This window comes from Telmatherina bonti, assembly GCF_933228915.1.
Source record: "Telmatherina bonti genome assembly, chromosome: 22".
NCBI classification, from domain to species: domain Eukaryota; kingdom Metazoa; phylum Chordata; class Actinopteri; order Atheriniformes; family Telmatherinidae; genus Telmatherina; species Telmatherina bonti.
Genome location: NC_136631.1, coordinates 25,212,936 through 25,225,435, shown reverse-complemented (window position 1 = coordinate 25,225,435; position 12,500 = coordinate 25,212,936). Strand labels below are relative to the sequence as shown.

Below are 12,500 nucleotides of genomic sequence, written 5' to 3'. Positions count from 1 at the left end.
AGGCCTTTTTATTAAGTACATCATGCTAGTACCAAGGTGGACCCCATTTTGCCTTCAGAACGGTCTTAATTTTTGGTAGCATACATTCAAAATGGTGATGGAAACATTCCTCAGAGATTTGGCTTCATGTTGGCATGATGACATCAGATGGTTGCTGCACATCCATGATGACAATCTCCCGCCTCATTCAATTCAATTCAGCTTTATTTGTATAGCGCCACTTCACAACGATGTTGTCACAGGGCACTTTACATGCACATCGTTTCAAGCCAATTCTTACATAGCCTATAATAGAAACTGACAGATTGTATCGTGACTTTGATCCAATCCTCCATCCTGAGCATGCACGCGGCGACAGTGGGAAGGAAAAAACTCCCCTTTAACAGGAAGAAAGGCAGAACCCGACTCAGGGAGGGCAGCCATCTGCCTCGACTGGTTGGGGTGGAGAGGACAGGAAAAACAGATCAACATGTACAACTGGACTTATTCAGGAAGACCCTAAGATGATCTACTGATACAAGAGCAAATGATCCCAGTACTCACAATCTCTTTTCATACCATCTCTGGAAACCCTGGAGAAAATCCCGGTAGATCTGCAGTTTCTGAAATGGATCAGCCATCAGCAACCACGTCACATTCAATGCAATTAAAATCACCTTTTCTTCCTCATTCTGATGCTCAGTTTACGCCTGACCGTGTCGACATGAATCAAATTTCCATGTGATTGGCTGAAAAAGTTATTGGTGTTAACAAGTAGTTGAATAGATGTTCCTAATGAAGTGGCCAGTGAGTGTTCATCATCCCATCCCATTTCTTTAAAAGTTGATTTAAAACCTTGTTTCCTTTGCTAAAAAAGTCGATGGAGAATGCCCACGTGGATGCAGTGATGATCCTCGGGGAGGCCTTCTCCTCCTCGGAGCCCTTCGACTTTGGAGAGCAGAGCACCACGGAGCGCATCCACAGGCTCATCCCAGTGATGCTGAGAGAGCGCCTCACGCCGCCCCCGGAAGAGACCTACTCCCTCCACAGAAAGATGGGCGGCTCCTTCCTCATCTGCTCCAAACTGAAAGCTAAAATCTCCTGCAAGAACATGTTCCAGGAGGCGTATAGAAACTACTGGAAGGATGGACACCCCGGGTCTAAACTCTGAAGACTGGTTTTCCAGAGAAGTGCTTTCAGACCTGGATTATTTTGATGGTTTTGTTTCGGCATGTTGGACAATTTAACTCACAAATTCTTATGCTGGGGTATTTCAGGCAACCTGGACCAGAAAATACCCTCATGTTATCTTTTTTTATTTACTGTGGTCTGTTACGACTTTGCAAGTAAATTGGGGGGAAGGGGGAAACCATAATGGTATCAGAATATCTGCCAATTAAGAACTATTTTATATGTGTGCATCTTATTCAATCATTTATTTTGACCAGGAATTCCATCCAGTATAACCTGAACTTTAACCTCTATAATGATTAGTGAGGAATTTTGTACGTGTTTGAATGAATTTGTGAAATGTACTGTAAAGCCTCATAATCGTGTACTTGTGTGGTCTGAAGGAGTGTGCTTCATCTGAGCAGGATTGTCAGTTTAAATAAATAGACACTCATGCAGCAAAAAACAAAAATGTGTCTGATTTGAAACTAAAGGGAAAAAAAATTGAAACCAAAAGAATCTACAAAATGGAACCAGTTTTGCTTATTTAAGATAAAAATTTAATTCTGTATCACAGACTTCCTTGTAATGGTCACAATCTGATGGACGAGTCACCAACGTTGTAATTAAAGCTCAAAGTTGACAGTTTACCCACATAAAACATGAAGACTCAAATCTGCATACGTAGAAAATCATCTGAAGAGTGTGTGTGTGTGTGTGTGTGTAGGACCGAGTTATTGTATTTATTTGTACTAAAACCTTAACGTGGAAACAGAAATATGTGTAAATCTGTTTGCAATCAACAGAAATGTCTCTAGTTTGTTCTCATTAGTATTGTGCTGTATATATCTGCTTTTGTAGTACTTGTTACCATCGACAAGGACGTGGCAGAGGTTATGGTTTTGCTGCCATTTGTTAGCAACTTGATGTAAAAACTACTGGACTGATTTGGTAGAATGGGTCTTAGTCAAAATCTTCTTCCATTCAGTTTTAGGAGTGATCTGGATCCAGGAATTTAAAGGATTCTTTGTCATAGTGAGACAGTCATTTTCAGTATTTATGCATGTAACTCCACAGTAAATGGTCCAGGTATTTGGCCAAAAACTACAGAAGTTCCAAGCAGGTTTTCCAACATATTAAAGGGACATCTGGATTGCAGCAAAATTCTGGACATTACGATCCAGAAGAGAAAAAAATTGGGGAACTTTTGCATTTTCATCACTGCAAAAGAACAAATTGATATTTACATGCAACAAAATATAAGCTAAGACAGTGTGGATTTATTATCAATGAATCTAGGAATTTAATAGTGTTTAAATATAAAATTAATGAATGTAGGAGGAGAAGAGTGGAAATCACTGTTTGGGTGAAAATCAGCTGCTTAGTCTGCACTCTGTGCTTTCCTAGCTTCTTACTGTGTCCAACATGCTGATGGGGGTGAAGATCTGTAGGATGGATGGATGGAAATTAGTCCATCTCCCTGTTTAAACTGTGCATATGTTCATTACACAGTATACACACGGTTTATTACTATGTGATACTTCTGAATGGTTGTAGTGCTAGATGTGTCCACTGGGGGCAGATGACAAGTATCAGGTTGCAACAACAGGTTTGTTGCAGGTTTAATTCTTCTGTTTATGAGATGTAACAATGACGGCGAAAGCAGGTGTGGTGCGCGCTCCTGATGTAGTGCAGTGGCGGGAGGCGGGGCTTCATGCGGAAGGGTCTCAATCCACTCGTTTTACCCGCAGGCTGATCTGACAGCCTACGGACAGGGTCGGTCTGAGGTAAATAAAGCGATTTGTGACAATAACTTGATCAATCCCAGCCCTTCTGGTCTCAGAAATAAAAATAAATTAGCCTGAAATGCACATAATAGTTCCACTTTTAGTAAAAAATTTTGTTATAAAAACCTCAGAGCTGAAAGAAGCTTATTCTAACAACTGCTTCTATTTATCTGCTGAATAAAAAAGTATTTTTCCATCTAGGTATTAACATAACTCGGGGACCTTTAAAGCTTTTAGAGGGGGGTGAAGCGTTTTACCTGAGGGATACATACAATTTGGAAATGGTCTGCATAACAGAAATACAGTGGGAAACACCATCTTTTTGTAATTACTGGACCTAGAATAGACCCACAGGTGAGAGGAAAGGGGCTTGAAGAGGATTTCTTAACAAAAAAGCCTCAATATTTCAATACTGAGATCCAAAATAACTACAAAGTTTAATTTCCCCAAGTCTGCAACTAATAAAAGATTAAAACCCTTTAAAAGTGCTAATTCAGATTAAAACCAGACTGAAATGTTTCAGATTGTTTTGGCTAAGTAATTGTCTGAAAAAAGACTTAGAAGAAGAAGACTGAGATTGTCTTCCTCTTTCTGAACACTGCAGCTTACTCCTGCCAACAAGGGCAGGTTTGAACATGGTGGCTATTAAGTTTTTAATAACCTTCAGTGTGTAAAACAAAGTGAGATCCACCCCAGTTAAGCCATCATTTTAGAACTGGCTACCTCTAACTGCGTAGCTGGGGCTTCTGACAGACAGAATTTTCTTTCATCTATCCCAAACATGCTCCATTAAACTGAGCTGGGAATTTGGAAGCCAAGTTAGCCTCTCATGTACCTGGAAGCATTTCTCAACAGTTTGAGTGACTATGATCCTGTAGCTGCCTCATTGCTCCTCCATTATGGGTCATGTTTCCATAACAGCTGCATACCAACAGGACGTGCCACTTCCCTCTGGTCCAGTCATGAAGTCGAAGCACCTAAGACCTGAAAAAGCCAATCACATCCTCATATTTGTGCCTTTCTCTTGCTTTCAACACGTCGATGCAAAGAAATGCTGCCACATCACATCCTTTGTTAGATGCTGATTAATCAAGACAACCTTTGTTATTTGCTGCACAATTCAATGGTTTTATTATTATTGATCACTGAAGAATGAAGCCTTTTATTAAGGACGGGCTCTCGGTGGAGACTGATGGCTGTTTGTAGCTGCACTAAGTGCTGAGGGGCTTTAAAAGGAACCTTTGTGATGCAGATATTTGTTTAGATTAGATTTTTTTCCCCCAACCTTTAAAAAAAGCCATGTTTTAACTTTGTTATTATGGGTTATCCAGTGTGATCTCAGAAGAAAATGCTCATTTCATCACCTTTAATCTACAACACAAAAGCTTAATTTAATGAGAATAAGAATAGATTACAGTTTACAGAAGGTAATCATTTGCCCTTGTAAAAACCTTAAAACCGGCTGCAAGTCGGTTACTCAGTGGGAGAAAGTGGAACGAGTCATCTTACAGCCGAAACCCGGCAGCGCTCCACTTGGATTGTGACGCTAGAGAAGCCAAACTCAGAGCGCAGCAGCTTTGTCACCTTCCGGAGGATAACCTGCGGATCAGCTTCTTTATCTGTGTACACAAACAGAAGTAATCAGATTACAGACATAAAATGTGACTAAACAAATCTTTCAACAACTGAGCTAAATATAAACAGAATCCTTCAACAATCATCGGGCCATAAATAAGGAGGGGTCATGGGTCGTTTCGGAGCAAACTCAGGTTTTAGGTTTCGCTGTGTGTTTTAGTAATATGGACTCAGCTTTTACCGATGGCGATGTGGGCTGACAGCAGAGAGCGGTTCATGTTGAGGCTCCACATGTGCAAATTGTTAACAGCTGCAACGTCTGCAACGGACAGCAGCAGCTCTCTCACTGCGCTGAAGCCAACGCCCTGCGGAGCGCCTGCACAGAAACAGACACTGCAGTCACCAGTAACCTCATGTCACAAAAGCAGGAGGAGGTAAATGTGCCTACCTTCCATCAGGATCCTGAACACATCCTTCGTGATGGGGAATGTTGTCCCAACAACCAGAGCTGAGAACAGGAACGTGCAAATTGGATCGGCCACTTTATATTCAGGCTGTCAAGAAGAAACATGAAGCATAAAACTAGCACCCCAGATTTATGCATATCCCAGTTTCTCCCTTTCATTTTTTTTTTTGTTTTTAATATCTTTTCTATTTTTAATCAAATAAACAAGACTGGTATTATTTTACATTTTTCATATTGTCAACAAATACCAGTTAGCGTTTCCAGCAGCAGAACAGTGTTAAGAAGTGTTGCTATGACACATATTTACAGGTTATTTTTGATGTGGAAGCGTCTTATTGTCTTTGTGTTAACGCTAAACTCTTTCAAAAGACTTATTTTACACGTTTGCCCATAAATGAAGAGTTAGTTACTGGTTTTGCCACCATTGCTTATGTGGACACAGAGCCAAGCAACACTGAGACCTGATCAGATCAAGTTTCAGGAACACTTGAGGATAAAGACGTTGTTGATGCAGAATAATGACACAATTTCCTCTTCAATAAGCTGCTTCACATAAACAGTGAAAAACCTGTAACAAGACCACCTTTTCATTTCATTAGATGCACTATACTAGTACCAGGTCGGACCCTTTTTTTCCTTCAAAACTGTCTTAATTCTTGGTTTTATGGATTTAACAAAGCTTTGGAGACGTTTCTCAGAGATTTTGCTCCATGTTGACGTGAAGCGTCACACAGTTGCTGCACATCCATGATGAGAATCTCCCGCTCCACCACATCCCAAAGGCGACAGTGGAGGCCGTTGGAGTACAGTGAACTCATCGTCATGTTGAAGAAAACAGCTGGAGAGGATGTGAGCTGTATTACATGGTGCGTCATCCTGCTAGAAGTTTCCATCACATGATGCTGCACTGTGCTTGTAAAGGGATGGACATGATCAGCAACAACACTCAGGGAGGCTGGGGAGTTTGAGTAATGCTGAATTGGTATGTAGGGGCCCAGAAAATATTCCCACATCATTACGCCACCGCCTGAATTGCTGATACAAGGAAGGATGAATCCATGTTTTCATGTTTTTTACGGAGCTCTGATCCTAAAATCTAAATATGGATCGAAAATAGACACTAATCAAACCAGGTAACATTTTTCTCTCTTCGTTTGTCCAGTGTTGGCGAGTCTGTTCAATTTGTTGCTTCAGTTTCTTCTTAGCTGAGAGAAGAGGCACCCAGTGTGTTTTTCTGATGCTGAATCCAGCCTGCTTCAAAGTTGGACGTGTTTCTTTCAGAGATGGTGTTCTGTAATCATTATACCTTCCTACCAGTCTGCCCGTTCTCCTCTGACAGCAAAGCATTTTGGTCCAGAGAGCTGCAGCTCACTGGAATATTTTCTCTTTTTCAGACCATTCTCTGTAATGTCTGCAGATGGTTCCCATAATATGTCAGACCAATATTTCTGCTGTTCACATTACCATTAAAAAAAAGTAAATCAAATAAAATAAATCAGGTACCTACTTTAATTTAACGTTAAAAACAAGAGGTTTTAAAGTATTCCTGCAGTTGGGGGAAATATGTAGTCTAGTATTATGAAGTGAACTGCTTTTCTCTGAGTACGGATGCATATTTTTTTTTTTTATCATTTCTCCAAATTACTTCCATTGCCTCTTCACAGGTGAACAAGTTTAATATTAAAAGAGTTTTCCAATCTAAAAAAAAGGAAGTTTTAATGATTTTGATTCTGTTTAATCACAGAATTGTTTTTTTTTTTTTAAATTAAATATCGAGAAACCTCACACAGGAAAGCTGATGGATTGTAATGTTATGTATACGTGCTGTGGACTGGCTGGGATTAAACTTTGGCCACAGTCAAACAGAAAGCGGTCAACCCTTCCCACAGTTAATCATGCTGACTGGAAATGCTCTGGGTTTATGTGGCTGGAATTCCTGTAAACATCAGCACATTCTGGCACATCCAGCTGAATTTGGCAGAGATGTATAAAGTAGAAGTAAAAATGAAGTGGAAGTCCTGCCATGTTTATGGACCTACCTGTGCATTTAGAACAGGCTCATCTACCTGCAGTGGAGCCGATTAAATTCATCTGGTTTAGTGACTGGTTGGAAAGAGCTGCCGGACAGGACTTCTACTTTCTACTTCTACTTTTTACACCTCTGGAATTTGGAAGCAGGTTTTCAGGAAAAATTAAAATATCTCAAAACTTCAAGTCCAAGACAGAACCTGGAAAAAAAAAAAGTCTTTCATTAAGAACAGACTCAGTTGCAGAAATGATGACCTGTTCAGCTTTTTCTTTTGCCGTTACTGACCCAGAAGTGGATGATGATGGCCGCCAGGAGGACGCCGATGCTCTGCAGCAGGTCTCCCAACACGTGAATGAAGGCCGCCTTCACGCTTGCATTGCCGTGGCTGCTCCTGTGGGGTTGTTTGTGTTTCTGACGCCAGCTGGTGGGAATCCCGTGGCTGTGGCCATGTGAGACTCCAGACTGATGCAGGATCAGGACCATTCTGAGCAAAGTCAAAACTCATTTTAGTGTCAGATCACTGCTGACTGCGTTCTGAAGCGGCAGAGAAAGTGTCGTCAGCAGACTCACAAGATGTTGACCCCCACTGCGCAGCCTGAGGTGATGAGCATGATCTGACCGTCGATGTCATAGTCTCCATCACTGATCCTCTGTATGGCCGACAAGACCAGCACTGCCGTCACAGCCCAGATAGACACAACAGAGAGAAACATGCCCAGAATCTCTGCGTAAAACAAGTCACACAAGACAGCAAACGCTCATCACGCACTGAGATACTGACAACCTACATCAGCGAAGGGCTTTTGTGTTGTTGTTCCACCTGCTCGATGCCATCCGAATGTCATGCTTTCTGTTTGAGGCCTGGATGAGACCCACAGAGAGAAGATGCTGATCCCGAGGCTGCCAAAGTCCGTCAGGAGATGAGCTGCGTCCGTCATGATGGCCAGACTGTGAGCTGCATATCCACCTGCAGAGGACACCAATCAGCAACACTTGTTTAAGAAAAGATGAAACTGCTTTTATTTTAAACGCATTTTTGTTGCTTTGTGTAAAAATGACAGAAACGGGAGTTTAGTTTTAATTTGCTCCATGACAAGGTGCACAAACTATAGATTAAAGAAAGTTTACTAAGCTACATTAAGGGTGCTCAACTCCGGTCCTCGCGGGATGCAGTCCTGCAAGTGTTAGGAGTTTCCCTGCTGCAACACAGCTGACTTAAATCAATGGCTAAATAGCAGAGTGGTGGAGAGTATAATATCCAGCTGAACCAGTCCTGGTAATGGAGTCTGATGTGTATCCGGTGTGTTGCTGAAGGGAAACTCTGTAGACTTGCAGGACTGCAGCCCTTGAGGAACAGGGTTGCCCACCTCTGCAGGTAGCAGGAAATCAAGTCCGTCATCTCACCGATCACCTCTCCTGTCATGAACACCAGGCTGACAGCGCAGGCGATGAGGAGTTTCTTTCTGGCTACACGTTTCACATCACTTTCAGCCTCCGAATCGTCCTGCATCTCCTGGCAGAGCCACTCGGACTGCCGCACGCTGGACGCATCTTCACTCAGCGCTGAATCAGAATATTTTTCCTCTGGAGAATCCATCCTGGTGGATGACAGAAAACCTACTAAGTAAAACCAGCATGTTAAAAACAGTCTTTTCTGAATTTGATCTGACAAGACAAAACGCACCATGTAAGAGGCTCTAAATATGCCTCAATCAGCTGCTGCTTCTCTGAATCCGTTGCCAGTTCCATATCTTCAGGCGACAAACTCATGCTTTGGTGAAGCTTGATGACTTACCACCTGCTGTAACACACGTTATCTGTCAGGGGTGGAGCGTTGCGGGAGCCAATGGCAGCTGACCAGGCGCAGGGGAACTGGCCACCAACAGCAAAATTACAACGAAAACCATTACAGCATGCCAGTTTAACCCAAGTTTTATTTAATCTTATGAACATTAACATTACTGTAATTTTCACAAAGAAATTACAAACATCTGTATGTTGAAATTATAGAAGAAAAATTGTGGGAATATTGTGCCAATGAAAAAAATAGATGGTTTTCTGTTCACTCAATGGTTAAAACAGAAAACAAACACAAAAAAAACTGTTTTCAGGCACTTATCTGAAGTTCTTCAAGTATGAATTCTGGCACTTTCAGACACGCCGACTGTTCAGAGTTTTAAATATTTCTTGATATCTAACATAAACAACAAATAATGATGCACTAGCTTTGTACAAAAATAACATTAACAGTATTAAAAAATAGACATTTTTAATCTCATAAGGCTTCCTTAATATATTCATAAAACCTCTGATTTAAAAAAATACAGCTCTGAATTTACAGAATAAATCAGCAACCACAACACAGGATCATTACTGAAAATACCTCGATGTTTCTGGATCCCATCAGCAGCTCATGCAGAGAATAATAGTTTAAAATGTTTTGGTAGGATTTTTTTTGTTGTATCTGAAGCAGTTTATAAATTTGGTTAAAGTTTGAAGAGCAGTAAAGGCTTGGACGGGTTGTTTGGTCTTTTATCAGTACGGGTCTGTGTGTGTGTGTGTGTGTGTGTGTGTGTGTGTGTGTGTGTGTGTCCAGTTAGCTTAACATCAAGATAGCTGCTCAACACCTCTGAGGCTCAACAGTAACATGTTATTAAGCTGTTGGATTGTGAGCTGGAGCCATTTCTGATTAAAAACCTTGTGATAATTTCCCAACTTCAACGCTTTATGCCTCTAGATGTTACTAAAAGCTACAAAGGAAACTTTCCTTGGACTCCCTGCGGGGGGGAAACTTTGGCAGTGCTGGGTTTTTCAACCAGGTACAAGTGTGGACACACCTACCTGTTGAATGTGATTGGGTAGGTGTGTCCACACTTCTGACTGGTGCTGGACCAGTTTATGTTTCATAATGCTGTTGAGTCAAACCAAGCCATAATCTGTGAAGCATATAGTAAATATGAGAAGAATACCAATAAAAACAACTAAGCATAATATTTTTCGCTTTGCAGCAGCAGATTTGTCTCTGTTGCTTGTTTTGACAGCAATCAGGCTTGGGTTTATTAGTTGGAGCCATGCAGGAAATAATCCACATGGATATTTTCTTCTTCCATCCATGAGATCTAAAGAAAATGCGTGGAAAGTTTACAAAGACGTGACCCGTAGCGGCTCAGGTGATTGTGAGCTGTCCTAAAATGTTCATCAACATCACAGCCAGTGATTCTGCCAGTTATTTACAACCTGAGAGAAAAGCCTGCAGCAGCTAAAACTCTTCATGTAGTTTAGTCACAACAACATTGATTCATTTGTTTGAGGATCTTAAGCATCTCTACTGAGGTCCATCTCTCTCCAAAACCATTTATCTGGAATTCCATTGGAAGTTCCTATATGCAACGAGACTACAGTGTTTAGCCACTTAATCTAAGAAACAGCGTGTTGGAAAATAAATCTTGGATTGTCAGACTACTGCAGCAGCTTTGATTTTTACAACATAAACCTGCGAATTTAAAGTGCAGAATTAAAACAATTGTGTCAGAGCTTTGATTTGCATGGCTTTGTCATCTGTCCGTGCTGCACACATTTTTCCCAACATTTATAAAAAGGTTGCAAAAATAAATATAAGACTGGACCAAAGATAGACAGTTGGCATAAAAAAAACAAAAAAAACATGGTCATGCGAAATAGTCCCAGATTAATGTAAAACTGTAAAATACATTTTCTGTAGATGAGACATTTTTTTTGAGAAACGAGCTAAAAATCACACATTGCTGAAGTCGCTAGTAAAACTTTACAATACTGTCCCAGATGTGAAGCTCTCGTCCTCCTCATCCAATCACGCAGGACTCATTCATTCTGCTGGAAGTGCTATCACCGTCATTCCAGGGGATACGGCGTCGTTAGCTGCATGAGGCTGAATCACAATCGGTCCGTTCTCAGCTGCAGAAAAAAAAAATAAATATATAGAAAGGCTTCAAACGTTTACCTGCAGATCCAGACTCTGTTTTAAGAAACAATTTTTAGTATCAAGCATTTGCTGGTTTCTGTTTGAGGCCTGAGCAGCACTAACCAATCACATTAAAGCAGTCTTCATTTGCATACATTTAAAGAGCAAGCAAGCAACAACAAGAAAAAAAAGCATAAAAAAATGGAAGTTTGCTGAAGTGCAATCTTGAAAATGCAGCTTGCGTTATGACACTTAATCTGCGAGTTCTTTTCCTTTAAACAATGACCAAACCAGGATGTCTTTATGCAGACATGCTCCACATACGCTAGCTGTCCTGGTTGTCAATAAACACAAGCAAGAAGCAAAGTCAAAGCTGCTTGATTCCAGGGTCACATTTGACCATTTTCTCCTTGGCAGCTTCACTGGCAGAAAAAGGTAGAGTCACCTTCCAAATGGAGTGAGGGATTATTATTAAAAGCAGTGTGTGAATATAATTAATGACTGAGGAGATGTTAACTTCTGCCAAGTTATCAGAGCCTTGTTGTAATGACATGAAACTGTTTTTTAGTTGCTTCATTTGCTTTAGCAGAAAGGACGCGAGTTGCTTCTCATCCAAACTGACTTCCAAAGGGTTTCCATGAGCAAGGCCAATGGCAACCTTCATCCAACACAGGAAAGTTATCATACGATGAAGAGCATTCACAGCGGTTACTGGGACATCACTCTGCTCTTATAGTAAACCTTTGTGATTGGTTGTTGGTCTTCCCAGTTTCATCCTGAGATCCTGTGTGAACCTAAAACGTTGCTTGGAGATGGAAACTGAACATGTGTACATTTCTTCATCAGCAACAGGACCCTGAACACACTGAGAACTAGATTTAGCTATTTTTCCTCTTCAAATTAGCTCACATATTAATACGCAGAATTTATTATAAACAATTAAAAACTAATAATGCTCTGATTTTCCTGCCTTTGTTGACACTTAAATTAAGGCATGAATATGTGAATAAGTGAAGAGAGAGCAGCAGGGAGCTGTGGGCAGATTAGATTACATGAAGGACTTTTACCTGAGGCTTCAGTAGAGCTGGGCTGTAAATCTATCACACGGTCTTGTGCTGTAAAAACACATTTCAACACTGAGAAAACTTCACTTCCATTATGATTCAAGCAAGAAAGATGGCAATGCACATATTTTACATTAGCATCATGGAGGCTAAAAAACTAAAAACAATACCAAAGAAAACTAAAAATCTGAATCTACTCTTCTTTTCCATGAAAGCTTGACTGTACATGTACACACCAGCAGGGGCTGTAAGGTCACAGCTGAAACACTGAAGATTAAATGCATCCTCACGAACATCATCGTGAGCTGACAGCGTATTAACAGCTGTAAATATTCAAGAACATTGATCTTATAAGGTGTGATGATAGAATGACCATGTTTGCATCCATTAATTGCAAGATTTAGATTTTTAATTTAGTTGAATCTGCTGAACAGAAAAAACATCAAGAATATACAGCAGCAAAGCAGGTCAATTCATTCAAACAAAGCTT

The 12,500-nt window shown here is 40.7% G+C and overlaps 3 protein-coding genes across 5 annotated transcripts in view; 1 reads left to right on the top strand and 2 right to left on the bottom strand.

Moving 5' to 3' along the window:
- The window catches only part of coq8ab (coenzyme Q8A-b), a 13,845-nt gene extending 12,303 nt beyond the window's left edge, over positions 1-1,542 (top strand). For all 3 annotated transcript variants that reach the window (XM_079262602.1, XM_079262603.1, XM_079262601.1), the window contains exon 15: positions 857-1,542. In XM_079262602.1, coding sequence (XP_079118728.1) covers positions 857-1,150 — 294 coding nt within the window. In that variant the 3' untranslated portion in view covers positions 1,151-1,542. The remainder of the gene's footprint in view (positions 1-856) is intronic.
- Positions 1,543-4,436: 2,894 nt separating this feature from the next.
- LOC306772236 (proton-coupled zinc antiporter SLC30A2-like) lies at positions 4,437-8,755 on the bottom strand (the record flags this gene model as incomplete). The annotated part of the gene is made up of 8 exons (XM_079261649.1): positions 4,437-4,555; positions 4,753-4,887; positions 4,960-5,065; positions 7,292-7,490; positions 7,577-7,730; positions 7,827-7,973; positions 8,411-8,604; positions 8,691-8,755. 8 exons carry the CDS (start codon positions 8,753-8,755, stop codon positions 4,437-4,439), a joined length of 1,119 nt encoding a protein of 372 aa, XP_079117775.1.
- Positions 8,756-8,819: 64 nt separating this feature from the next.
- Positions 8,820-12,500, bottom strand: part of dnajc5gb (DnaJ (Hsp40) homolog, subfamily C, member 5 gamma b) — a gene marked incomplete at both ends in the record, with an annotated part of 12,522 nt that continues 8,841 nt past the window's right edge. The window contains one exon of the mRNA XM_079261648.1: positions 8,820-8,878. Coding sequence (XP_079117774.1) covers positions 8,820-8,878 — 59 coding nt within the window. The remainder of the gene's footprint in view (positions 8,879-12,500) is intronic.